The sequence below is a fragment of the Mizuhopecten yessoensis genome, unplaced genomic scaffold (genome assembly GCF_002113885.1).
Source record: "Mizuhopecten yessoensis strain PY_sf001 unplaced genomic scaffold, ASM211388v2 scaffold3091, whole genome shotgun sequence".
Classification (NCBI taxonomy): domain Eukaryota; kingdom Metazoa; phylum Mollusca; class Bivalvia; order Pectinida; family Pectinidae; genus Mizuhopecten; species Mizuhopecten yessoensis.
Window position 1 is genome coordinate 54,443 of NW_018404871.1, and position 27,696 is coordinate 82,138.

Below are 27,696 nucleotides of genomic sequence, written 5' to 3' on the forward strand. Positions count from 1 at the left end.
CGGAATTTGTGAGTCTGTCGACACTTGTCTCACGTTTACCTTTTGTTATTCACATTAGAAGCAGAGAATGGGTTGCCTTTTCGCGAAATTCAGCTTTTTCCGGCCTAGACATCATGCAGAATTACAAGAAGAAGCTACTCCGAAGTATTCATGGTAAAATATAATTTTGTTTCATGGTTTTCAGCTCGTTGCCGAGTGTAAACAAACCGGTTTGCGATTTGGTTTCAGCCGTCGGCTGGGGTCTAAATAGATTCGTAATCGTTTAGTATATAATAATTACCATACTTAATTTTCCCGGAACGCTTATTTGATTTAGAGTTAAATATTGATGTTGTACAGTATTACATATTCGGCATCGCTGATTCATTATGCTGTTTGTTCAATGAAGCTAACGTTGCACTATTTCATTCTGCATATTACCCCATAATCCCACATGTACAGGTGCTGGACACACTAATATTATATAATATATCACAGGAGCCTGAACTTCTGTCAATAATTAAAAATAACAGTTTTTGTATTACTGTTATCATTAGTTATTGACAGAATTTCAGGCTCCTGTGAATGAATATATACTAGTGTTTCCAGCACCTGTGTATCATCCAATGCAGTAAAAGTTTGCGCGAGATGTAAAGTATGCTAGTAGGTGTTTGATCATGATATTACAATACGGTAAGTACACCTGTTCTTGAACACAATGTTTAATAATCAGAAAACTATTACAATTTTCTCAAACGAAGATATTTGCTGGAAATTTTTGCCCACTATCATTATTTTTGTTCGATATCATGTAAATTGTAAAGTGCTGTCCAACAGCCTGTCCAGTAATCTTGCGCACCAATAAATAATGTGCAGAGGTGGGAAATAATTGTAATTGTTATTGTAAACCTTGTGTGACCAGTTCAAATCGAGCCCCTTACCTGGAAATTGTCAAATAAACATATTATATAGCTAAATAAAAAGCCATATTTCCTCCACATTGTTAACCAACAATGTTGAGTCTGTCCTTTAACCTTTACATTCAGTGTGTCATTGCTGTGTTTACCACATAATGACTGCAACAAAGTCAATCCCATTTTCATTAAATGATGCGATGATCATGTGTCATGCTATTCATATCACAAAATACATGATACTATTGAGGTCAACAACTATGGAAATATAAACCAGGGAAACCGATTTTTTTTTTTTTTATTTTTATTTTTTTTACTCACTGGTTACTACAGAAGTTTATTGTAAACAACATTATTGTCAAAAGTTGTAACATATGATACTTTTAAAAATATCTCAAAAATTCAGTGGAGATTATCAAAATTAATTCCATTTGTGTATCTGCTTTATAAAATAATGACTAGTATCAGGCTTGCCAAACCTCCCTATTTCGGCAGGAGACTCCAGATATTGGGCCCTTAAATTTAGCATTTGCAACCAGTAAATTATTTCATCTGAAAGAACAACTTGAAATATATCATACTAAAGGGTTTATTTGACCCCTATAGCTATATAGGTAGTACATATATATATACACACATTTTATTTATGTTTCTAATTTTGAGCTCGCAGAATCTCCCCCATGAAAATTTCAAAAGGTTGGCAAATATGCTTGTAAACATTTTAAACGACAAAAACGGGATGCTTACATTTCCTAAAATAAATATAATAATGTGACTAACTTACAGTAAAAAATGTTTGGATGTCATACTTTCAGACATTCGATGTAAAATAGCCATACAAATAACCCTACAATGGTTTTGTAAGCAGACAAGAAGGAGTTACGGTTTACAAAAATAAAATAAAAATGTACCGGATGTTTTCCTTCATTTGTATTTCATGGCAATCTAATAAAAAGGCAATGGTGAAATTATTGGCATAATTTCTAAACTGGCTTAGGTTAATGTTTACTTTTCTCTCCCTTTGATGTCTATAAAAAGTAGTGCATAGTTTTGGTTGATAATTAACCCATACCCTATTTAAGGGATATTAATGTTAAATTTTGACAAGGCTACTATTAAATGTACATAAAATAATACTTTTAAGTTTTGAGAGCACAAGATTACCAGACTGGTTGTACAAGAGGAGAAGAATATATACTTATCAATAGCATTGTTAACATCAGGGACCCCTTACATGGAATCTACTTCATTTTTAGAATTTAAAAGATCTACAAAGCAATTTTGCTTGAAATGATTTATGATTTATGATTTCCTCCCTTATCCTGTATTTTATACATGTAAATTGCTTAAAGCTGTAGATATTGTACATTTTATCATACATTGTATCTTGACCATATATGTAAGATGAGCTTCGTGCTCAATATGTTATCAAGAATAAAAAAAAGCCTTTATTAGTATTATATTTGCTGAAAAGGTCCTTTTATGACGGGCAATTTAGGTTTTTTTTGACCTTATAGTTACTATTTGTAAAATGGTACTGTACCAGCTAATCATGCATGCATGTGATTACTTCATAGCGATAGCTTTGAACTCTCTAAATATCCAATGATTTATAATATCAAAATTCTAAACAGTGTCTATTCATGTTCAGTTAGGGCTGTCACATCTTGTATGAGTGTACACAAAAATTGTCGCATTTATGTGTGTTATTACTAGCTGTTCAGTGGCAGATCCATAGGAGGGGGGGGGGGGGAGACATGGGGGATCCAGAGTATGTCTGTATACACAACCCACACTCAATACGCCTGATTCTTCTGTAATACCTGGACCAATTAGTTAAACAATATGGTTAATGAGTCACAAGCCGTATACATGTTTACCCTGCAAGGTCTTTTCTTACACCTTCTGTGAAATATCAGTTTTTCACACAATGCAACCCTATACAGTGATTTTCTACGTTATCCAATCGGTGATCTGGTTTAGTTTCTCAAACTGTCAGAATCTGAACGCTAATTGCTGGCACTGGTCTATTTGGAGTCATGATCAACAAGCAAGTAATCTTGTGTATTTTTTGTGCGACATGTGTGTGAGAAATTATTATAACCCCACTGTCAATTTTACTACTTAAACAAATGATATTGTCAATATAATTTCATAGCCCTAAGCCCAGTAACATTTGGTATCTTTGCCAGAGAATCCTGTTACTTTCACACTGGTGTGAGAGAAACTACATGTATGTATTTAGTTTGTTAAAAACTCAAAAAAACATAATACATTGTAGTATAGACCAAATATTTCAGTTCATCAAAATTACCATTTGTTGTGATATACCAGGTATAGTCACATCTCATTGATATAAATATTTTATTGACTTAAAAGTTAATAACTAGTTTTCTGTGCATAATATTTGTCTTAACCCTTTCACCCCTATGTAACTTTAATAACCTCTACCATTAATTGATATGGATGAGTCCATTATGGTCTACAGTGTTGAAAGGGTTAAACATATAGAATTCAGTCTTCTAATATGTTCCTACAGGTAATTAGTCTCTCCTGCAGTTATCTCCCTTTTCATGTTACATACATTGAAGAATTATATGCTTGACATATCAGGTCATAAAAGAAATGTTAAAATATTATACTCAGTTAATAATTGCATTGATGTTATTATATATACAACAATCAATACTTTTTCAGAAATGTTTACCTGGTACAATGTATTAAGAAATAGGCACTCAGAAAAGAAATCAATGTGTTTGTTAGTTCATGGAATATTGGTACTCTCCCTGTTATATGCTTAAAGTCCTGATCTTCCAGAGTTCTGCTGACATCTCCTATAGGTCATTTTACAAGCCAGGCATATACAGTCCCTTGATTCATAATTGCGGTGACATCACCATGCTACTGAAATCATAAAATCACCATTTGAACATATTTAACCTACTTGTCCAACCAATTATTAGGTGTCATCTCTAGTTTGTGTTTCGGTATTGAGGTTTATTTTGATGTGAAAATGTTTAATTATATAAAAGGAAAAAACAAGATCCTAAGTTGAAGTCAGAAAGGGATCAAGCTATAATATACAAATGAAATGTCCTGTAGAAATATAACATAAATACCACAATTTATATATAGTTAACTAACCTTTGAACAACCGCGACCTGATTGCTTCTACAGGTCTTCAATGACTGTTGGGTGCATAGTGAATGATAGAGGGTGTGTCCATCATTGGCTATATAGCGGAACTGGACTGGGTGGATTGTCGGTGACCAGATAGCTCAATTGGTTGAGTGTCCGTCTAGAGTTCAAAGGGTCCCGAGTTCGAACCCCGGTCTGGCCGTGTATTTATCCTCTTCTGTTACAGCTGTATTGCTGCATTTGTTGGTATGCCACATGGACTGTCTGATGTGGTATTGATATCTCAGCGAGAATGTTGCTCAACTTTTGCATCAATGTTTGAGCTACTGTTTGTAAATTACTGATCTGATGTTGGCCGTATTCTTTTCCCTAGAACACCCCCATCATTTCCTATGAGTGACGGATAGACGACAATTTGCAGGTCAATATAGCATTTCAACATTGTTTTGCATCAAACTTGTAAAGTTGTTCACATGACTGGTGTACAGGGTCGATTGTCTTATTAAAAATTACTTAACTTGACATTTTGTAACCAAACCTTAATGATTTTTTAGCGGGTAGGACTTCTCAGTCTAATTGCTCATGGGTTTACATGGGTTTTACTCTATGTAAAAAGGAGCAACACATTCAGTATAGCAAAAGCCTGTCCCGTCACACATTGGCTGAATTTAACAAAAAGAGAGATTTCAGATCATTCAAACTCGATCCATCTTATTACCCTTACAGATCTGCAGCATGAACTGCAATTGCAGTATGGGCTGCCAGTATGCTGCTGGCATGCTGCTGGCATGCTGCAGACCAAGCAGCATGCAAGCAGCATGGTATGCAAATTATGCTGTGACTACAGTATGGGCTGCGAGTATGCTGCTGGAATGCTGCATCAGCAGCATGGTCATGCTGCCAGTATGCTGCATATACATAGGTAGTTATAGGGTTTCAAGGACAATGCTGCCAGTATGCTGTCAAAACTTTGCCAGGATTCTGTGCATGCTGTCAGTATGCTGCATAAACATAGATAGTTTTAGGTATTGAAGGACAATGCTGCCAGTATGCTGTCAAAACTTTGCCAGGATTCTGTGCATGCTGTCAGTATGCTGCATAAACATAGATAGTTTTAGGTCTNTTAAACAATGGTTTACAGGTTTTCTTACAAACAATGGTTTACAGGTTTTCTTACAAACAATGGTTTACAGGTATTCTTAAAAACAATGGTTTACAGGTTTATTGCAAACAATGGTTTACAGGGTTTCTCACAAACAATGGTTTACAGGTTTTCTACATGTTATTGTTCTTTTTTTATTTGTTGAGTGTATATATATATATTTAGTAGCTATAGACAAACAACTATCTGTGTTAGGTTGTTGAAGGTTGTTGACAACACCAGGGCTTGTATTAAATGTCTCTATCTCATTAACAATGGATGACCCTGCAGGTGGGATACTTACTTTATTTCGCTGCTGATGTGGAGGAGACAAAGAAAACAGCATTGATTTTTCTATTTTTGCAGTAAAACTTGTCTATAAAACATTGTTATTGTGTGTTATTCCACGAGGTACAAAGCTGGTCTAAAATGTACCTGACTCGCCAGTATACCAGTGTGATCAGATTTTCACTAAATGGCAAAATCTTGCTTCGCCTTGTCCTCTATGATAAACTGTACCAATAATTGTATATTGAAGAAATTCTTGAGGTAAGATTGATGTAGTTGATTAAATGGCTAGATATCCCTGACAGTATAGACACTTAGAGGAGGCACGGTAGTCTAGTGGTAGGACACCGGGCTTGTCACGGAAGGGTTGCAGGCACAGCACTGTGTTGTATCTTTGAGCAAGATACTTTACTCCGCTTGTTTCAGTCTACTCAGCTGTAAATGAGTACGTGGTTGGGCAGTGCTGGAATTGTTGAATGCTAGCTGTGAGCGCCGAAATGGCAGCACCGGCTGTATGCTCCCAAGGGAGTTGAGAAAGATATTGGATGGTTGCAAAGGCCCTATGAAAAAATAACATTGAAATTCTCCAGCTTTGAGACGAACAACGAATCAGGTTGTGATAAAGCGGTATATAAGAACCTCGTATTAACATTATCATTATTACATGATTCCACCCATACAGGTTTTGTCTCACTGACAGAGGTCAGTGCTGGTCTGTCTGCCTGGCTCAGTCACCCTATACACTTATATGTACACAAAAGAAATTAAGGGGAGGTTACTGTATATATAGAAAAAATAACATTGAAATTCTCCAGTTTTGTATGCAGCGGAACAGGGACCCTTAAAGCTGCTGTATCACATGAAATGTTCGTTGTGTATAAACATTCATGGTTTCCATGGTTGCTATTTAACCATGAAAATAAATACGACGAATTTGAATGATGCACGTGTCTACTGTTTATTAATATAGGATATCCACGAAAGTTTGTACCACGAAACAATCTAAAAGGCTTCAAACTATGAAGGAAGTATATACACGAACGTTTCGTGTGATACAGTATTATGAATATTTTACATGCTTAGGTGAAACCAATCGCAATTTTAAACTAGACTGATGAGAATGGCCAGCTGAATAAATTGATGCTATGGGAGATATTTATGGATTGGTAACAGTACTACTGCAGTTTAAGTGCAGCGTAATTAATAAATCATTATCACTTTCTAACGACGAGGTAATGTATAGCCATATAGGCCTATGATCTGTATCGATCAATAACACAATATAGTTTATACATCACAACTAGGTATGAATGTTTAACAAAAGCACAAAGAGTTTTTAAAAGTTTCGGTAACAGGTAATACCTACATGTAATTTTCTAGTTTACTGTTACATTCATGAACTACGTCGACGTCTCAGGTATGGTGTTTCCTACGTTTAGTAGATGTGTGTTTAGAAAATATTGAAATGCATCACATGGAGGAGTGACTGTCGTAACCCTTTTACTAATGTAAACCATAATGGACTCATCCAGATCAATGCATGGTAGAGTCTACTGAAGTTACATAGGGGTGAAAGGCACCAATGTAAACCATAATGGTCTCATCCAGATCAATGCATGGTAGAGTCTACTGAAGTTACATAGGGGTATAAGGGTTAACCCTTTTACCAATGTAAACCATAATGGACTCATCCAGATCAATGCATGGTAGAGTCTACTGAAGTTACATAGGGGTATAAGGGTTAACCCTTTCACCAATGTAAACCATAATGGGCTCATCCAGATCAATGCATGGTAGAGTCTACTAAAGTTACATAGGGGTATAAGGGTTAACCCTTTTACCAATGTAAACCATAATGATTTTACATACAGATGAAAGGGTAAAAAACAGTGGGAAAAAAAATAATTCCAAAACCATAATATTTGTTATAGGGCTTGATCATGACATGAAGTTTTGCTTTCTAATTCATAATTTAGATTCAACAACTTTTAAAAGATTTATCTTTCAGTTTTTTTCCTGAACAATTTTAAATTATCCTGATCGAGATACCCAATATTAATTTTTGTCCGATTTTCTCGTAACTTTGTAGACTTTTTAACCTACAGTTGTGTTTCACTTTTGGAATAATTATAAATCAATAAAACGGAATAGGATCTTTTTTTTTACCCACATTTTAATCTTGTTCGGAGAAGTTTTTCAAAACTAATGCAATACATTAGATGGATAGCAATAATTCCTGTTAGTTTAGAAGTGCACCAAAGTAGCTTAAATGTAATTGCTGGCTTAAGGCAAGTCGGAAACTGTTGAATTGTTATAGGCATGTTTTACTTCTGTGTGAACAGAACAATATGTTAAACAGCACCACATATAGATAATATAAAGTTGATATATTGTGTGTATGCCTTAGGCCTGTTTCATAAATATATTAAGTTTAAAAGGTCATGGGTCTCGTCAGTTTAGTTTCATTTCACATTCAGTGGATTCACCTTAGATTGTCACATTTTGGTTATATATTATGTCTTTTTTTTCTGGAACTCCATTTTCCCTCCTTGTAATAGATGTACATAATTAAGTTGGTTTATGGTAATTATTATAAAGAGTCCCGTCAAGTTTGAACATATCTATAACCACTGTCCCTGTTATGAAATATCATTTGAACTTCTTTTCTACAGAAGCTGTTCATGAAAATTGCATCTCATGATGCATTTTATGGATTCACAGGAATCAGAATTTGTTTATTTGAAAACAAACGTAAACACGAGAAAAAAAAGAACAAAATGATATGGATCAAACTTGGCTCCTATAGACCGTATACTACACTTTACCAGTGTTGCTAAATTTAGGATTTATGAATTCAAACCATGAAATATTGGACAAATACATTGACAAGGGAAGTCACTCTAAGGTAGAAAAGCTGTTTTTTTGTTGCTTCATCTTCTATATCAACAAAAAAACTCAAATGTAGAATCATAAATCCTTTTAATGTCATTTTCTAAAATAACAAATTGCCCAGCTTATCATGTATACAGACATTAAAAGGTATACAAAAAAGGGTCAATTTTCTTACGTTGGCTGGATATAAAACAGTTTTTGAGATGATTCCATTGACCCAGCCAGAAGTTATGGGATAAGTGAGATTAATGTGTTGTATCTAAAATTAGATTTCTTTAAAAGAAATACAATTGTAGCAGTACAAATGTTCATTTTAGCTACATATCAAGATAGATTAATTTTATTTTCACTTACTTTCACTTAAAAATGAATTGTTCTGTTGAATATCATAATTAGATGCATATCACATTTTTATGAAATAAATGATTATGACACAGGAGAATTTTATTGTACTGAAGTAATATACCTGGTAGTTCACAGGTGTCAACCTCTGAAACCTCCAGTAAGGGAAATCTCCCTCATCGCTCATTTCCAATGAGGGAGAAAGTATGTGAAACACGACTGAAACTGCTTTGCTCAATTTATCCCATTTGATGTCTTAAATTAACTCCAAAAGTATTCATTTGATTCAGACACACCTGTTATGATCATTACACACACCCTGCAGTAACCAGGAGATCATTTGACCTCAGGATGTAGGTTTTGAGTTTGTGAGTTTGGAGTTGAGCGATCGAGGGAGTTTCAAGGGAGATCGGTAAATTTTTGTTTTGAAATGTTTTGGTCAAAAGGAGGGATCGAGTCTCTCCCTTCTACATGTAAATGAGGGAGTGTTGACAGCTATTTGGTACTGTATTACAAAATTAAGTGAGAACTGTACTACATTTCAAATTAACAGTTATCCACGTATGATTTGCCACTGTCATTATTAATATTGTGATCATGAGCTAATGGCTACAAGCATTACAGTGTTTTCCAGTGCTTGCAAACATTCCAGATGTCCGTGCCACATGGAACAGACTTAAATGACATGATAATAGATATGTGTTAATTATACACATAATTTCTGCCTTAAGCTGTATTTACGTCAGTGAACATCATTGATTTGATGAAGATTGCAAAACGGAATTTTTGATACAGTAACATATATATACATGTATATGTTGTGTTTGATTATATTATCACTTACTTCTATGTAGCAGTAATTTGTTACGTTATGAAGGGATTTTAGGCACCTTTCCCCTTTCACTGTACTCTACTACATTGTACATACATTTTAGAATACCTAAAACGTGGATTTTTCATTCTTTTGACTTCCAATCACACTGATTAGGCCTATAAATGAATGAAATGGCGACGATGCAGTAAAAAGCTCAATTTGTTTGACTCTCTGCGCATGCATCGTATACGAACAAAATTTTCAAATTGGTGTGCCAGCTGTTCTTCATATTTCTAGAGATTACTGCGATTTAACATACAGGAATACTGTGTCTTTGTTTTTGAAACAAAGAACTCTCCATTTGTAGGAAGTAACAGTTTTGTCTACATCATGTAAGTAATTTTATAATGGAAGGAATTTGTTCAAGTATGAATTCCTTTTTCAAGCTCAATGTTCAATGGATTTTTTTCCATAGATGTTTCTTATGTTTCGGCCTCCAACCAAATCAGATCAATACTACACACAAATCGCAAGTGTGTTGTTTTATCCTGACGCCAATTTATTGATGTTTTTACCTGTATAACGATAGATGTTAATTGTATGATTCCATGCTTGAAATACCTGTGGGAAATTTTATAGCGAGCTCTCATATCTGGTGTTGATGATGAATTATTGAAATTATTTTCCACGTCAGACTTTTAAATGGACATTACGTACGCGGCCTGTGATATGAACATAGATTTGTTGTACAGTGAACAATAGATCTCTTGGACCAGACCACAATGACGTGTGGTGGTTCTAACAAGTTTGTGTGGAGTTGAAATGGTTAAAAGACCCCGGACCCTCCATCAACATATGTCCGACGTGGATAGATTGATACTGTGTTTATCAGTCTTTGATGAGAGAATTCGACGCTAGTTATCTTTTGATACAAGGCTATTTGACTGATCCACCCTGTTTATAAGAGGACAGTATATATATGCAGTGCTGACCACCTGTATGTACCTGTAGTGATTCATGGAGGAAATATAAACTTATGTTTCACACACCATTAGTTCTTGAAAAGTCACATAAGGATTGAAACATTGTAGAAACAACTGGGATAAATTGGTGATGAGTCGACAGTGTTTTAGAACAAATTTTAATGTGTTTTGATGTTCCCTGTCTATCGGGTGGCCAGGCTCCAGTGCCCCCGACTTAACATCAACACTTTGATGATAAACATGCAACAACAGCTGGAGGGAAACGTGTTGCCAAGTTACACTTGATGATGATTATTTTTAACTGAGTAATTTGTCTGCTTACCTGTGTTTGTGTAATGGTTGATGGTATCTAAATGGGAATAATGTTTATCACATCAGGAAGCCGACTACAGGTATATATATAGAGATGTGATCGGGGTTGGGATCTAACTTTACCAGGAGGTGAACTATGATGTGATCGGCGTTGGGATGGAGAAGAATTTGTGTCCGATATCCAACTTTCATACGGAGGTGGACTAGGATGTGATCTAGTGGTTAAAGAATTGGGATGTTTCGATGTTCGTGTGTATGAAATCTATTTTGGACCAGTTGGTGCCTCAGGAAACTCTATAAAGGACAATAACATTAGACAGAACTGTAAACGTCACTGAGTATAAACACCAGTCTTATTTCATAGACAGTCTCCTGGGTACCAGTCCAACAATTGGGTCATAATGCCTTTATAAAAGCTGTATCATTAATGTCTGTTTAAATATCATCAGATATATGAACATTTAATCAAATTGTTTGATAAATCTCGAAATTTAAACCCAAACTGTAAATTCTGAAGTTCAAGCCAAAATCATGAAATATTGCATGTATAAATACATGACATACATTTGGTTTGAGTAAGTTTGTGGTTACATAATTATATCTCCCAAAAGTGAAAACAATGGGTGTTGTATTTGGACATTATGATGATCAGACTATTCAAGAACAATGGATTATGTCTTTTTCTTTGTGGCGATATTTTCTACTTCATAAGTAATTCCCCAAGTACTTAAAATCGGTCGGAGATTTAAATATTGAACTAATGTATTTCACGTGACTATATACAATGTATTTTCTTTAACGTTGGGAAGAACAAGGTGAAAAAGAAGACATTTTGCCTTTTGTGACTGGACATTTTATGTGTATAAGACTTTAAATTTATGCATACGACCATACAGACATATACTCGTGTTCATAGATAAATAAATCATTATAGCTTTCTCTCCTGAATAGGGCAGAAATGGTGAATTAATTGATCTCTACTTTGATGTCCTAGACATTTGGGATTTGAACTGGAATATAATTACAAGGAGTCTTCGGGCAATCAAATCAACAGTGTTTAATTTGGAGTCTTATCACAGGTTGTTATAGCGGTACTATAATTACAGAGAATGATGTTGCTGGAGAATTACCGTTCTACAGTACTGGAAACGACAACGGAATGATTATATAATAGGTTTGGTTTCCAATAGGAAAGGGATGAGATTTCAGATCATGACGACAGACGCTATGATCCGGATTATACACATGGACAGGAGATTAATCCTCCCGATTATAAAAGATGAATTAACAACCATAACTGCAGTGTAATCAGTGACTTTCCTGACGATGCGTTGATTCTCCGGACATTCCTGCAGATCTAGACAGTGCCTCTATTTTACAGAAATGTTGTGTCTTAAGAACATAGTGCCCTGTTACACCCCGGGTAAACACTGTCGGTAAGACTTTTATACTCGTATCTATACTAATAGAATCACACTCAAGGCAGTTTGTATAGATGTTCAATATCTGCAAAGCCCCTCACTCTTTTCTTCTTTAAAACCCCGACAAGTTGTCTCTTTCATGTTGAAGACTATTGAATTTGAATTTCTATCAGTATTTTAAATACAAGATCTTGTAAGTTAAATAAATTGTATGTTGATAGACGTAATAGATTGTATTATAATAGCCGTAGTCAGTATGTATTTATAGCCACATGTCGACATAATGGTGTCATATTCTCAAATAATTGTGTCTGGCGATTGAATCATAATGAAACCATTTTCGCATGTGAAACTTACAATGGCTGTAAATTGTAAGCCTTTTTGTGGCACCGAAGTAATATATGTGTGTCAAAGTTAATGTTCTGGCCGGGGTACCTGAAATTATTTTAGTTATGGGATATTTTAGTTTTGCATTCATCAAAATGTCACTGGGTAGATCTACCCAATATTCAATTTTTTATGCACTTAATTTTGGGTACCTAGAACTTAAATATAATTGCATACCAAAGATTTCATGAATATACTGATCCTGCAATCATACCGCAAGTACAATAAAAAATGTCAGATTCATGTTTTAGAAAAAACGTAGAATTATGTTGCAATGCTTAACTACTGTGATAAGCCCAGTTGGGAAGGGTTTTAGACTTATTCGGTGAATTTTGTGTTACCTTTCATGCAGTTAAGGGTGTATGCTACTTTACCCATTATACCTAGGATTTTGGCCCTAATTGTCAAAACCTATCAATGGATGGTTATAAAAAAATATTACATAAAGAAATTGTAGTTTGTAAGTATTTGTTTGATTTGGCCCCAAACAACATGCTTCAAACACTACAAATATCCTTCAGGAATGCTTTGTCACAGAAACTATAGTATTTAAACATCGATGTTCAGTTTTGATGTTGTTTGTGTAGCTAAATTTAAAACAGAACTCAACTGTGCTTTTTTTAGGTCACCTGAGCTTTGCTCAAGTGACCTATTCCAATCGCTTTTCGTCCGTCGTCGTCCGTCGTCCGTCGTGCGTCGTGCGTAAACTTTTACATTTTCAACTTCTTCTCAAGAACCAGTGGATGGATTTTTTTCAAACTTGGTCAGAATCATCCTTGGTAGATGAGGCTTCAAAATTGTAAAATTGGGATTCCTACCCCAACCCCTGGGGCCAGGGCGGGGCCCCAAAGGGAAAATTAATCAATATTTCAAAAATCTTCTTCTCCAGACTCAGAGGTACTACAGTGATTTTCTTTACGTGGAAAGAAAGATCATCAGGGGCTTTATTTAAATTGAAAATATCAGGACCCCGAGCTATCCGTTCTCCCTTGGGGAGGGGTTAACGTTTAATATAGTTTATATAGGGAAATAACACTTTTCGGTATATATTTTATCCATTTTCAGCAGAAAATTGCTCAAACTTAGTCAGAATCATCTTGGGTAAATGAGAGTTTTACTTTGTAAAATTAGGATTCCTGCCCCATCCCCAGGGGCTAGGGCGGGGCCCCAAAGGGAACATTTACCAATATTTTCAAATTCTTATCCATTGATGACATGACAAGTATTGTATTTCACTTAGTTTACATGCTGATTTCCACATCACATCTAAACAATAAAATAAAGCTACCAGTACCTATGATATAACTCAGGTGACCGCTAAGGCCCTTGGGCCTCTTGTTTTTTGTTTTTTTTTGTACAGGTTACAGGATTCTTCTAGTTTGGGTTTTAATAATCAAATTAAAATTTCATTGAAATATATATTTAAGTTGAGTGATACATAAATTAAATCAAAATGTTAATTAGTCCACAATTATTATTTTTCATAAATTCTATAAAAAAAAAATATGACATTAAAACAGAATATTACATAAAACCTAACCTGGGAGGTATAACCAGAAAATGAAATGTGGTACGAAATATGAAAATGATGAATTACAGAAAAAAAATCATATTACAATTTCTTCCTTGTTTTGATTTGCAGGGAACGTCGGGAAAAGTTAAACTTACAGGATTACACATTTGATGGTCACAAGGATGCCACGCTCGGCCGGACACCGGGACAGGTGAATGGACAAATGTTCGTCATACAGAATTGTGAGGTGAGTTACGTACGGCTCAACCGTGCATTTACGGGGATGAGTCCATTATGGTCTACGGTGGTGAAAGGATAAACCACTGTTGAAGAAGCTTACTTTAAACAAGATTAGATTTTAAAAAGTTATGAAACCTCTCAGTCAGATTGTCTTTCTTTAAGCTTCAAACAAGATTAAATTTTAAAAAGTTATGAAACCTGTCAGTCAGATTGTCTTTCTTGTCCAAAACTCTTGAAAACTGGCTACCAAGCAGCTTGAAAAACACTTTGTTGACAACTTTCTCCAAGACATTTACAGCAATTTGTTTACCATGCTGAGTTTGCACCATGAAACTGCTGAGGCCATTAACATCTCCAGTGCTAATCTGGATCTCTCTGCTTCATTGATGTCATCAATCATGACATGTTGTTCAAGCTTCAAGTTTGGTCCTTTTTGATGCACATCATAATGATCTCGTGGTCGCGTAACGGTAAAAATTGACTGGCTTTGAAATCGGGTATCGCTCCTCTGTAATCTTCAAAGGGCAGGTATCAGCCTAGTGATTGGTCAGGCTTTTTCACCTGAGACCAATCAAACAGCTTTCTTTGTGCCTTCAATTTTACTATGACATATCCCAGAGGTGCTGAGAGCGTAAATGAGCATAACACCTGGAGTATCGAGGATGGTGTGATATCGGCCAGCCATTCGGAGTAAAAGACAACATTGTTGTAACTCTTGAGTTTGACATTCCTCAAGAATCTGTGATGGGACAAAGAAAGGCCTTGCCCATCATTGCAATGTCGTTTCTACCTTTATTTCACAGCAACCTTTAATAATATGGAAAATGTAGCATTTTGAGGGGAAATTGGAAAGATATTCCTAATTTGTTCTCCATTTTTGGAAAGAAAAGCACTTTTTTTGCCAGAACTAGCAGCCTGTTTTCGGCTGTAAAACTAGGCAAAAAACAGCTTAAACATTTTTTATTATTGTTTTGTCAAAAATAAATCATACTTTTGAGGGAATTTAAGATTATGGGATATTTTATCTCCTCCTTGAAATTTTTGTGTGTGCTCAGCAAATATGCACTACTGATAAAATCATCCATACCAGTTTCTGAATTTTTCTATGAACATTACTACAATGTTATAAAAAAAATCTTCATAATGTAAATAAAACTACTTTTCATTTGACAGCTTATCTGGTGATGCACACTGCTAACTCTCCCTATTTAGGAGGGACACTCCCAATTTTGGACCCTTAAATTTGATGTTTCCAACCAGTGAAATTGCTAAACTACATGTATTCCTGTTTTCTAAGACCTAATTACTTTATCTGAAAAGACAAATTAAAAATATAGCATTTAAAAGGGTTATTTTGTGTCTAAGGGGTATATATATACACTCACTTTATTTATGATTTTTATTTTAAAATTTCAAAGGGAATTGGCACGTATGCACTGATGAATTTAAGTGTAACAAAAAATTAAGGTTAGGAAACATCCCATGTTTTTATAATACATTCCAGCACTAATGAATCGTCACATCCTGTTTTGAGAAATAGAAATATTATTCATTAAAATGTAAATTTTATTTTATCATTTCTTTCAGAACTGCAATATTTACATATACGACAACTTATCGACAGTAACGATAGACGACTGCGTAAACTGCACTATATTTATGGGACCCATTGCAGAAAGGTATGTTCATGTCATTTGGCTTAAATACCTGTTTGCTAGAAGCCTTAATTTGCCCCAGATATTGGTTTTATACCCTGTAATTTTTTATGTAACCTACCCCAGATATTGGCTCTATACCCTGTTAGTTATACCCCCCACAACGAAGTTAGAGGGGCCCATACTGGATTCAGCTTGTCTGTCTGTCTCTCCGTCCATCCGTTCCTCCGTCTCTGTCTGTCAAGAAGTTTGTTTCTCTGTCCGTCAAGAAGTTTGTCCGGACAACTCTTTCTAAAGCAATGGACCACTTTCAACGAAACTTTCCAGATATGATAACCACCACCTGAAATTGTGCATCCAGGTATTATTTTTTCATTCTGACCCTTTTTTACAAAGTTATTGCCCTTTGTCGAAAACTTCTTGCCCGCACAACTCCTCCAAGACTATGCGGCCGATTTCAATGGAAGTTTTCAGATATGATAACTACCCCCTGATGTTATGCATTCAGGTATTTTTTTTCAACCCTTTTTTATGGAGTTATGGCCCTTTGTTGATCCTTGTCCTGACAACTTCTCCTTATCTACTGGGCCAATTTCAAAGACAGTTTACAGATATGGTGACTGCCCCCTGACGTTGTGCATCCAAGTAGTACTTTTCATTCCGAACCTTTTAAAAGGAGTAATGACCCTTTGTTGAAAAAACCTTTGTCTGCCTCCGAAACTACTGGGCCGATTTCAATGCAAGTTTACAGATTTGGTGATTTGAGGGACCCACATGTAAATTGCAAAAAAAATATTTAATTAGATAAAAGGATTTCACTGAAATAAAGTATGGAGAAAATTTCTGTTTTTATTTTACTAGTCCGAGCCCGAGTTAATGGTCTCCAGGTTACATAACAAGCTGTTTTATTGTCAGAGATACCAGAGAGTGTATTGATTTCAATGATGATGTCAGTTAGCCCTGTATTTACCTGCTGGCTGTGCAGCTCGTTTAACATATGGTGTTTAATAAATAATGATGTCAGTAAAAAGAGTGATAAAGCTTAGGTCTGAATTTTTTATAAGGCCTCTTCTGAACTTCGAAACCAGTGGTGTTTTTTTTTTTCTTTTTTCACTCATTAAAAGCTAAAATATCACTTGGCAATTCTGGAACTATGCAAAAAGGTTACCATTCAAAATACATGTTTAAAAGTAATTTTTAGGCTCACTCTCTTTATCAATATATATATATATACAGTGTAATTAAAAAAACCATGAACAATACAATTCGCTAGTGCTGTAGCCCATCTTGGGGCTCTTCAGGCAATTTTCCAAGATGAGCATAAGCACTAGCAAATTGTATTCTTCATGTTTTTTTTATATATATTTTTACCGTCACATGGACAGTTAACTGCCATGTTTACACAAGGCTGTTAGATATCATTACACCATTTTAAAGATACACAGAATTATTGGGAACCTGCTTTTAATGAAATACATTTTATCACAAAGAGAATAAATTTTGTTTTCAAGTTATTGGAAAAATTGGCAATCCAGATGAAACCATTAAAGATCACTAATGAAAAGTGTTTTGAAAAAAAATATTATGTCAGGGAGCTTTCTAAATGATGAAAATGGAAATTGGTATAAATAATGGAGAAAAAAAATTATATGGTTCAAATTTTTAATGATAAATATGTTTATTGCAAAAGATACCAATATTTTCACACTAATGAAAATGAAGATTTCCTGCCGTACACATTAAACAATATCATATATCATGGTATTCATAAAAAAAAAAATCCACTATATTACATAGCACAACTTGACAAGATACAAAAGTGAATCCATGAGACAATTAACTTATTCACCCCTGAAGACACATTTGAACTCTTCCAAATCAAAGGTTGGAATAGTTCATTATGAAACTTCAGAGGTGAATGAGTGAAATAGACATTACCAATAACTTTGTATGACTGGTATTATGATTAAACAATGTTACTCCAAGTCCTTTGAAGGTTTAAATATTCTATTTCCTGCTGATGTTGTGAAATCTCTCCAGGAGAAATTCATTTCCTACATAATCTGTCTGTCCTGTGAGATCTGATCAGCTGTAGGATGTTGTTGCCAAGGATTTATAGGATTTGTGTGTTTCTGTCTGGCCCGTGTAGAACTGAAGTGTGTAATCATCGTTTACATTGTTTTTTCATCACCAGGTATCCGTATCTTATCAGGGGATACGAACCACTAATCAATAGAATTTAATAAAGATTTTTTATTGTTATCATATTGGATAATTTCTCATAAAGACACAAGTCCTAATAAACCCCTGTGCATACCTGTATGATAGATTGCAGACATAAATTATTGATAATTTCCTCCGATTGAATTTCCCCCATGATTCAGATCTAATGCATCCTTTCCAATTAGAGCTTGATATTTCTTTCATTTGATGTGCAGTTTCTGTCTCATAAAGATGTGTGGGGCCGAGGTGGCCAACTGGTTGAGGCGTCTGACACTCTGCTACTATAAGCCCTCTACCACTTAGTCGCAGGTTTGAGACCTACGTGGGGCAGTCACCAGGTACTGGCCGTAGGTCAGTGGTTATTCTTCGGGAACTCCGGCTTTCTTCCACCACCAAAACCTGGCACGTCCATAAATAACCATAGCTGTTAATAGGACGTAAACACAAACAAACCAAATTATTCCTAATAAACCCCTGTGTATACCTTTATGATAGATTACAGACATAAGTTATTGATAATTTCCTCCGATTGAAATTCCCCCATGATTCAGATCTAATACAACCTTTCCATTAGTGCTTGATATTACTTTCATTTAATGTGCAGTTTCTGTCTCATAAAGTTAACGACATGATGCTCTTATTTCGTGTGATGTTTTAAAAATCTAAGGCACCAGACACTTTATTTTAAGAATAAAAGCATTTAATAAACAACAGTTTTAGTACGTCTAGCCTTAACATGAGGCTTGTGTCCATTTCACATTAAGGTAAGAGAGTTCTAGAGCTGCGTTTTATATCTAACAAAAAAGTATCCTTATTAAGGTGGCTCGACACATCGTCATCAGCGTCCATTTTCGTGACATACTTCCGGAAAAAGTACAGCTAGGACTCAATTATCTTAATCGAAATGTGCATGTACACCGTGTCGTCATTTCCGTATTGCGTATCGGGCATTCAATATCGTAGTGCAAATTATAGTAACACTTGCTGGGCCGTTTTCGTTTAAACGGTCAAACCGATCGGACCACTGTTGTTCGTTTATTAAATAAGGTCGGACCTAGTAATCTGATGCTGCTTTCAGGCGAGTCTTGAGAAAGCCTTGCAAGGCCTGCATACACATTTGCAGGTCCGCCAGGATTTACACCCGAAATTGTTACATTTATAAACGGTCAAACCGGTTGTTCTGCATAAACGAACAGGTCCATGGTAAACAATAGTACACGTGCGTGTCGATGATATGTCAACACCCGATATCAAGATTTTACCGGGAAATGAATACTCACACGTACTTCAGGAATAAAGCTTTCCAATTCATAGACATAAACAGACTCACGGGAAGACAGTGACATGAGACCAGACGACCTCAAGAAGGTCATATAGGAAACACATGGAATGCAGACGTACCAACCTCACATGTGCATATCGCGTGTTTACACGAGTTCATAAGCTCGAGGTCGTTACGATTTTCGCTGTTGAGGGAGTTCCGCTCTGTCGATTAAATCGTGTTTACAAATGTAGTCTACTAGCTTACTCTGTGAAAATAATGTTTTGTAAAATATCAAGATACCTATGAAATGCATGTGTGAGTGCACGTGAGAACGGTATACCATGCGATAGCCTCTGGTCTGACATGTAATTATAGATATACCGTGAGTTAGCGGACTGTGGAATGATGTCCAAAGAGTACATGACTGAGGGTAATTTGGTTCCATTAAAGAACAATAAATTGATAATTTTGATATCATATTTTTGATTTATTTCCATCATTTTTGTTATATGTAAACAGAGACAACTGTCATTGTGTAAATGTCACCCCTCTGCAAAAAGTTCCGATTTTTTTCAAGGAAGATAACTCTCACCCGGATCAAAGTGATTGTAAAAATGTAAGATAAATTAATTATAAAGCCATTGTGTATATTTTGTTCAATTTCCCACTCTATATGTATAGAACTTTGTGTCCTGGGTGCTTTTAGCTTGTAGATAATCACTTTTATCCGTACAAATTCAATAAAAAACACTTTGTGTAACATGTGTTACATATTTTGCGATAAATAAAATATTTGTAGGGTTAATTAGAAATGCTTCTTTTCATTTTATTATTGTTGTTATTGTTCTGAACAATGCCACACACAAAAAAACCCGGAAAATATTAGAATTGACGAAAATTCAATTTTTTGGTATTTTTTCCAAAAAATTCCCCAAACTATCGGAATGTTTAGATTTTCATAAAATCAACTCGACATAGTTGCATAACAATTATATGAAAGTTTCAACAAATTTTGCTGGTTAATTGCAAAAGTGTGGAGCCACCTTAACTCATTCACCCCCTGAAGACACATTTAAACTCATCCAATTCAATGGTTGGAATAGTTCATTATGAAATTATAGGGGTGAATTAGACATATTTCAACCAAATTGCTTTGCCTGTGGAGATCAAACATTATACAGACAAAAGGAATATTGGAAACTTGTACTTTCAGTGTATTCATAATACACCTTTATTGTATATCTCTTTATTTTCAGTGTTTTTATACGAGACTGTAAGAATCTGAAGCTTGGAATTGTGTGCCAGCAGTTTCGTACACGAGACTGCAGTAAGATTGAGACGTTCCTGTTCTGTACCTCCCAACCAATCATTGAAGACTCGTCAGGAATGAAGTTCGGCTGTTTTACATACTTCTATCCGGAACTTGAGGGTAAGTATAAATGTGTAGCAATACAAAAACATCAAAATAGCAAGATCTTACATAGGAGACTAATGTAGCGGAACCGGACTGGGTCGATCGTCGGTGACCAGATAGCTCAATTGGTAGAGCGTTCGTCTAGAATTTGGAAGGTCCGTGGTTTAAACCCCGGTCTGGCCGTTGCATTTCTCTTTTTTCCTGTTACAAATTTGGCGCCCAACAAAATATACCCACGGAAGCTTAAGGTGGTATAGGGTCTCATGTGTCTTCGGGGTCGAAGACTTTGTTAAATTTGAAGGTGGGAGGAGTGTAGCTGAACTTGACTGGGTCGATTGGCGGCGACCAGATAGCTCAACTGGCATTTCTAGTTCAGAGGGTCCCAGTTTCGAACCCCAGTCTGACTGTTGCATTTCGCTTTCACCTGTTACACTATTAAGGATATCGGAGAGAACTGTTAGAAAATATAAAGCAAGATTTTTCAGCGAAATTTGACAAAACTTTTGTGACTGACTGTATTTTCAGATCAGTTTAAGGCTGCGGGGATGAGTTTATTCAACAACAACTGGAGTAAGATCCATGACTTCTCACAAGATCCCAGTGAAAACCATTACAGTTATATCCCAGAGGTAAGAAGGTCAACACCATTTTATATTTGAATGTCCATTTTATTATAACTTACGAGTATGATTATAGTCAGAAGTGGTCGGGTGGTACAGTGGATAGCGGACTTACCTTCCCCAAGACTGCCGGTGTTTGACTCATCCCCATCATGCGTGAAAAGGTATTTGGTCACCTGCCGATGACTATGTGGGTTAATTTTCTATGGGTTGTCTCTGGTTTCCTTCCACATTAAGAACCCTTTGCATTGTCACCCGGGCCAACAAGAGTGATTTTTATATTAAGTTGATTCAACCTGTTTCGTAATTATTGTGAAATTGATAAAAGTTTATATTTGTATTCAATAAGTACAAACCTTTTCACATATTGCCATGATCACTATAACCTAAACACTCTGATAAATGGATATGAAATATGAAGCACTGATATCAACATATCCAGTTTACAAAATATATCTAATTATATTCTTCAAACTAATAGATTTTATATAAAATCTCACTGGCAATTACTAATGGTAAGTGAAAGTCATAAATATAGTGTCACTTTGCAGATAGATATCAGTATACTGATGTATATCTTTTTTTCAATAAGGCCAAGCATAAGATTAAGTGTGTGTGCTGTAAAATGTTTGAAAAGTATAGGAAAGGAAGATAAAAAACAAAATTTATTTTCAAAAATTGATTGATTGATTGATTGGTCTTAAATCCGCTTCACTACCATGTTTTTTGGTTATCCAGCAGACGAGTTTCAAAAAATCATTTTATGTGGTTTAAATAGGAGAGTGATCTTGACTTGGGGTAGGAAGAGTAATTCCGTCTTTGCATATTGCAGAGTTATCTTCTCTTGAGAGCAGGTATTGATTGTTACGTCATTGGTTTATGTGAGAAAATTACGTCGTTTTCTCAAAAATTGATGACGTTACTCTCACAAACAAATGACGTAACAATCAATACCTGCTCTCAAGAGAAGATAACTCTGCAATACGCGAAAACGGAATACCAGAAATTCAGATATTTATTTTTGTTTGGCCTTATTAAGCAACACCCCCCCACCCCCCCCACCCCCCCTGTGAATACATATCGAAATCTTAACTATAACACAAAATGATATTGTTTTTGATAACCTAACCAGTATATCCAGTGAGCGGATGATAGATGTGTTTATACAAGATGGCTACTGTATATCACTATATGGCTTGTTCCCAAGGACAGGTCGTCAACAGATCTAGATATCCATGATTTATATTTAGAAATACATTTCTAAAACATGAACAATGATTGAATATTGAATAGATGAGAAATGCTATTTCATAAATTACCAGGACATAAATTGGTAAAAGTAGAAATTGGAGTTTGTCTCCACTACGCAATTTGTATTTTCTGTAGTTTTGAACAGACTTAAATAGGCTTAGACTGATGTTCAATGAAATTGAATTGAAAAGGAGACTTTACCTAGCAAAATAAATACTAATTGGCGCACAATAAACATTTTCTGTGTCGTTAACTTCACTGATTAATCATAGCTAATTAACTCATTCACCCCTGAAGACACACTTGAACTCTTCCAATTCAAAGGCTGGAATAGTTCATTATGTTTCAGGGGTGAATGAGTTAAGCAAATGTGGTTGAAACTAAAAACAGTTTTGTTGAGAAATATGACATGAATATTTGTATATTTGTATAATTTCAGGATGTTAAGATAGAAGATGTATTACCCCTCTCTCTTGCCGAGCAGTTTTCTGCCATGCAGATCGACTTTTCTGTAGGTAAAAGTGTTGTACCGAGAACACTGGGCCTACGCCGCAAAGCAGCAGATGAGGTAAGATCCAAACTTGACTGTTAACAAAATATTGTAATTTATTCCTGTATAGAAATAGGAATGTGATATATTCCCCAATGTATTTCAACTCTTTTCATGCTAAATTGCTTCATGTCAGTTTTGGTGAAATCCCAGGAGTTAATTTTAAGATAGATATCTGATCTTTAGTAAGAAATTCAGAATAAGTTACCTTTTTGACAAAAAGTAACTTATTTAATACCTGGAATTTAACTTCATATTTATATTCATGACAGTTTTTCATGGATTGATGTATCAGATGTTGGGGGAGGAAACCTCTAAATTTTATCTGATATACCAGTTACAGTATTTTTTTTATTCATTTTGACTGCTAGACATCTCAATCTGAAATATTGAAGAGAAAAAGACGAAGGCTATTCTACCAGTTATTAACACTCTATGTTACTTGTCTGGTTATATGTAATGTTTAAGTCAAAAGATAATACGAGTTTCCTAGGGCTGTTGTTGGGTCGGTGATACAGAGAAGTTGTGGGGAGGCGTTTGTAGGGCAGGTATTGAATCGAATACAGACTACAGTCAAACCTGCTCATGAGAACACCTTAAGAGTCCATCATTTGTGTGAGACTGTGTTAAGAGACCATGGCCTGTATTCATGAAACCGTTCTCATGCTCAAGCGTGGAATCTGTGCTCAAACCAACTTTCTGGTAACTCGCTTAGATCATGTCAAACGATCAAAAAGTCAAATGAAAACATTGAAAACAGTATTTGGCCTTAAGTCTCTTCAATATGTTTCCAAATCATTGACAAAATAAGATTTATTTATTGAGTTATAACCAGAACAAGAAATTAGGTTTGAGCACAAAATCCATGCTTGAGCATGAGAACGGCTTCATGAATATATGGGCCCTGTAGTCTAAACATTCTTTATCGTAGTGATTCCATTTGGAATTAAGCATGTACCACCTGCATAAATAGACCACTTCTTGGACTCTCAGAGAGTGGTCTCTTAACACAGGTTTGACTGTATTTAGTTCAGTTTTACCTGTACCAGGTGTCACTCAAGATTTTAGTGTTGAGAAATGAGACCTCTGAGTCATATAAATATCACAAAATTTACTCTCTTTGACTACTATTTGAGTAGCTAGCTATATTCATTGCCTGATTTCTATGCCAAAATGTACATTTGTATTTTTTAGTCCTGTTTGCTTGTGTTCTTCAATGACGGCAGTGCGATAGATCGTGTCCGCAAATACATGCACATCATGAGCCAAAACCAGGTAAGCATACATGCCACGTAGACACAGAAGATAAGATTTAGCAAAAAACCTATTGGTAAAACACCTTTATAAATTGAGGAACCAAAGGAATTTACAGAATTGGGATCACTGTAGACAACAGACGAGGTTAAAGGGTCGAGGTTCACACTTGACCGTTTTCGGGGAGGGGGTTATGTCTGTGTGGGACCCAAGGGCTCATACTACTATAGAGCCTAAGGGTTGGATTAAGGAGAGGAGGAGGGGAAATATTCATAAACCAAATAACGAATCAAGTGACTGCAAAATTTGAGTGCATACAAAATAGGCCAAAATGGGTTGGCTATTATATTATCTTGTTTCACAGATTTCAACTTAGACTAAAATAGCTAGAATTTTACATAGCATTCGGTATAATAGTGTTGACAGATTTAATATGAAGATCTGTGTCTCTTTTTGGTGTTGTAGCCCTCGTGTGTGTTAGTACAGACCAAAGAAATTGACATGCAGCCACAGGACGCACAGCGGGTGTTTGGTACAGACGCTTACCAGTCTCTCGTACAACAGGGTGCGTATCATACATGTACTGTAAACAAGACTTATTTTACGGAATTTGATGAGCCATAGGGCATTATAGAATCTTAACAGATTAGCGCATTGATTAATTGCCACACTCGTAATATATGCTACAGCTAGCTGGAAAAATATACACTGAAGCTTCAATAATAAGCACAATCATTTTTCTCAATATTTAGCTGTGAAAAACACCTAACATTACAATTAAAATATGTAAGGAGGCACGGTAGTCTAGTGGTAGGACGCCGGGCTCCTGAGAGAAGGGTTGTGAGTTCGAGTCACGGCACGGCACTGTGTTGTTTCCTTGAGCAAGATACTTTACTCCGCGTGGTCCAGTCTACTCAGCTGTAAATGAGTATGTGGTTGGGCAGTGCCAGAATTGTTGAATGCTAGCTGTGAACACCGAAATGGAAGCACTGGCTGTATGCTCCCCAGGGAGTTGAGAAAGATATAGGCTGGTTGCAAAGGCCCTATAACCATGGGTAATAATTTGTGAACCGCTTTGAGACGACCTACGGACTAGGCTGTGATAAAGCGGTATATAAGAACCTCAAATTATTATTATTATTATTAAGTTTACAGTAGTTTGTTGTGTCCTGACCTCTCCAAGCTTGCACTAACACATACCAATTCCTGACTTGAAAGCATGGAAAGTTAGGTGCAGGATAATTTACGCTTGTTACACAGTGATCATGCTTTCTCCTGCCCTTTACAGGTGAGTCTCTCGTTTTAGCCGGGAAAGATCAGCTTGTCACCCCCTAGGGGGAGAAAGCCTCATGCCGATTAGCACATGTTCAATTTTGAAGTCATAAAAATGCATCATTGGAAATTGTGACGTCATCAAAAGTGAATGAAGATATGCATAGCCCACATGTGTTTTTGTTTACAAACATGGCAGACTACTGTCGGTGGAGTTGTGACTGAAATAATAGGATGGGAGAAAAACAATCATCCCCTACCTTGAGGGTGTAACAGAGAAATCTCCAACCCTCGGGGCAGAGCCTCGGGTTAGACAACCAAAAAACTTCACCCCTCGGTTTGGAGATTTCTCTGTCACACCCTCAGGGCAGGGGAAGATTATATTAGTCATGTAAGTTTACCTCACATGTAAAAATGGCTTGTCACAATGTATTAGTCCCAGGGCTCGTAAAAAGTAAGTCGATGAAAAGCAGGCTTTGAGTGCAAAATGCAGGCATAACACTTAGTGAAAGTATCCATGCATGCTTACAGTATGTATTAGAATTTAGAGCAATTTAAAGAAGATAACAATACTCTCATTATAAACATCTAATTAATGTGGATTGCATTTGCGGTCAATAGGTCAAAGGTCAGTACTACAGATTGAAGAAATTTTATTTCATGCAATAATATCCAATGTCATGCTATAAATTTGATAAATTGAACTTGGTTTAAAGTGACTCTTACATGCTATAAAATTGAGGTGATGTTTAATTAGTACTTAATTTCATTGTTAGGGAGAAACATGTCTTTGTGATCCCTTAGTGCCCCCCCAATAAAACCTTACCATATATTTTGTGTTATATTTCATGGAGAACTTGTAGTAATTTACGAACCCTTGTAGTTACAATAAACAATGCGTTTGATTGGCTTGTACATAACTTGACTGGCTGTCCCTATTTTGTTTAGGCGCTGTGATTGGTCTGGAGTACAATGGCGAGGATTCTATAAACCTGTGTCAGGTAGAACTAGTCGAGTTTATGAAGGGTACCACAGGTCTTGTGTTCATCAGCCAGTCCAGGGCACTCGCAGACAAACAAATCGAGGACTTCTACAACTTTGCTGAAATGCAGATGACAATGTGATGAATTTCTTGTTGCAGTCCTTAATGAAGCTTGTCAACATCATTTCTATCTAGTTATTTAGAGTAATTAAGTTTGAATAGTACCAAACAGTTTGAAAGGATTTTTTTCTGTTCCTGAAATAGGAATAGGATTTTTTTGCAATATGAGCAGAAGAAATGTTATTGGACCAGATATTGAGATTGAATCTCATCTGTGGTGTAGAAGGAAGATGTGATCTGCTATTTGTTTTGTCTGAGTAGGCATACCTTATTTGGTCGTAAATTCCGAGTAGACATGCCTTATTTGGTCGTACATTCTGAGCAGACCTACCTTATTTGGTCATACATTCCTAGAAGACATGCCATATTTGGTTGTACATTCTGAACAGGCCTACCTTATTTGGTCGTACATTCTGATCAATCATGCTGTATTTGGTAGTCATGTCTAAATGGTTTAGTGTTGTTTACATACCTTATTTGGTATTACCAGAGCAACAGACCTACCTTATTTGGTCGTACATTCTGATCAATCATGCTGTATTTGGTAGTCATGTTTTACTGGGTTAGTGTTGTTTAAATACCTTATTTGGTATTACCAGAGCAACAGACATTCCTTATTTTGTAGTTCAGTTTTATTGGACTAGGGCGGAAGGGAAGATAACTCTAGAGCTGATTGGACGACTATGGTAGACATGCTTTATATGGTACTTCAGTCTTATTGGATGAT

The 27,696-nt window shown here is 35.8% G+C and overlaps 1 protein-coding gene across 2 annotated transcripts; it reads left to right on the top strand.

Annotated features, from left to right (window-relative positions):
• Positions 1–27,015, top strand: LOC110446963 (protein XRP2-like). 2 transcript variants are annotated; one of them, XM_021492309.1, is made up of 9 exons: positions 1–153; positions 14,254–14,371; positions 15,952–16,043; positions 20,763–20,935; positions 21,446–21,549; positions 23,231–23,359; positions 24,536–24,616; positions 25,061–25,160; positions 26,816–27,015. In XM_021492309.1, exons 1-9 carry the CDS (start codon positions 68–70, stop codon positions 26,989–26,991), a joined length of 1,059 nt encoding a protein of 352 aa, XP_021347984.1. In that variant the 5' UTR covers positions 1–67; the 3' UTR covers positions 26,992–27,015. The 2 variants fall into 2 exon arrangements, with proteins under 2 accessions (XP_021347984.1, XP_021347985.1); XM_021492310.1 differs by lacking the exon at positions 1–153 and adding an exon at positions 10,208–12,239.
• The last annotated feature ends 681 nt before the right edge of the window (positions 27,016–27,696 follow it).

Excerpts from the sequence above, each read along its gene's own strand:
- LOC110446963 (XM_021492309.1), top strand. The coding sequence starts at position 68 with ATGGGTTGCCTTTTCGCGAAATTCAGCTTTTTCCGGCCTAGACATCAT. Across the intron at positions 14,372-15,951 it reads TCGTCATACAGAATTGTGAG|AACTGCAATATTTACATATA; the intron begins GTGAGTTACGTA and ends CATTTCTTTCAG. Across the intron at positions 24,617-25,060 it reads ACATCATGAGCCAAAACCAG|CCCTCGTGTGTGTTAGTACA; the intron begins GTAAGCATACAT and ends TTGGTGTTGTAG.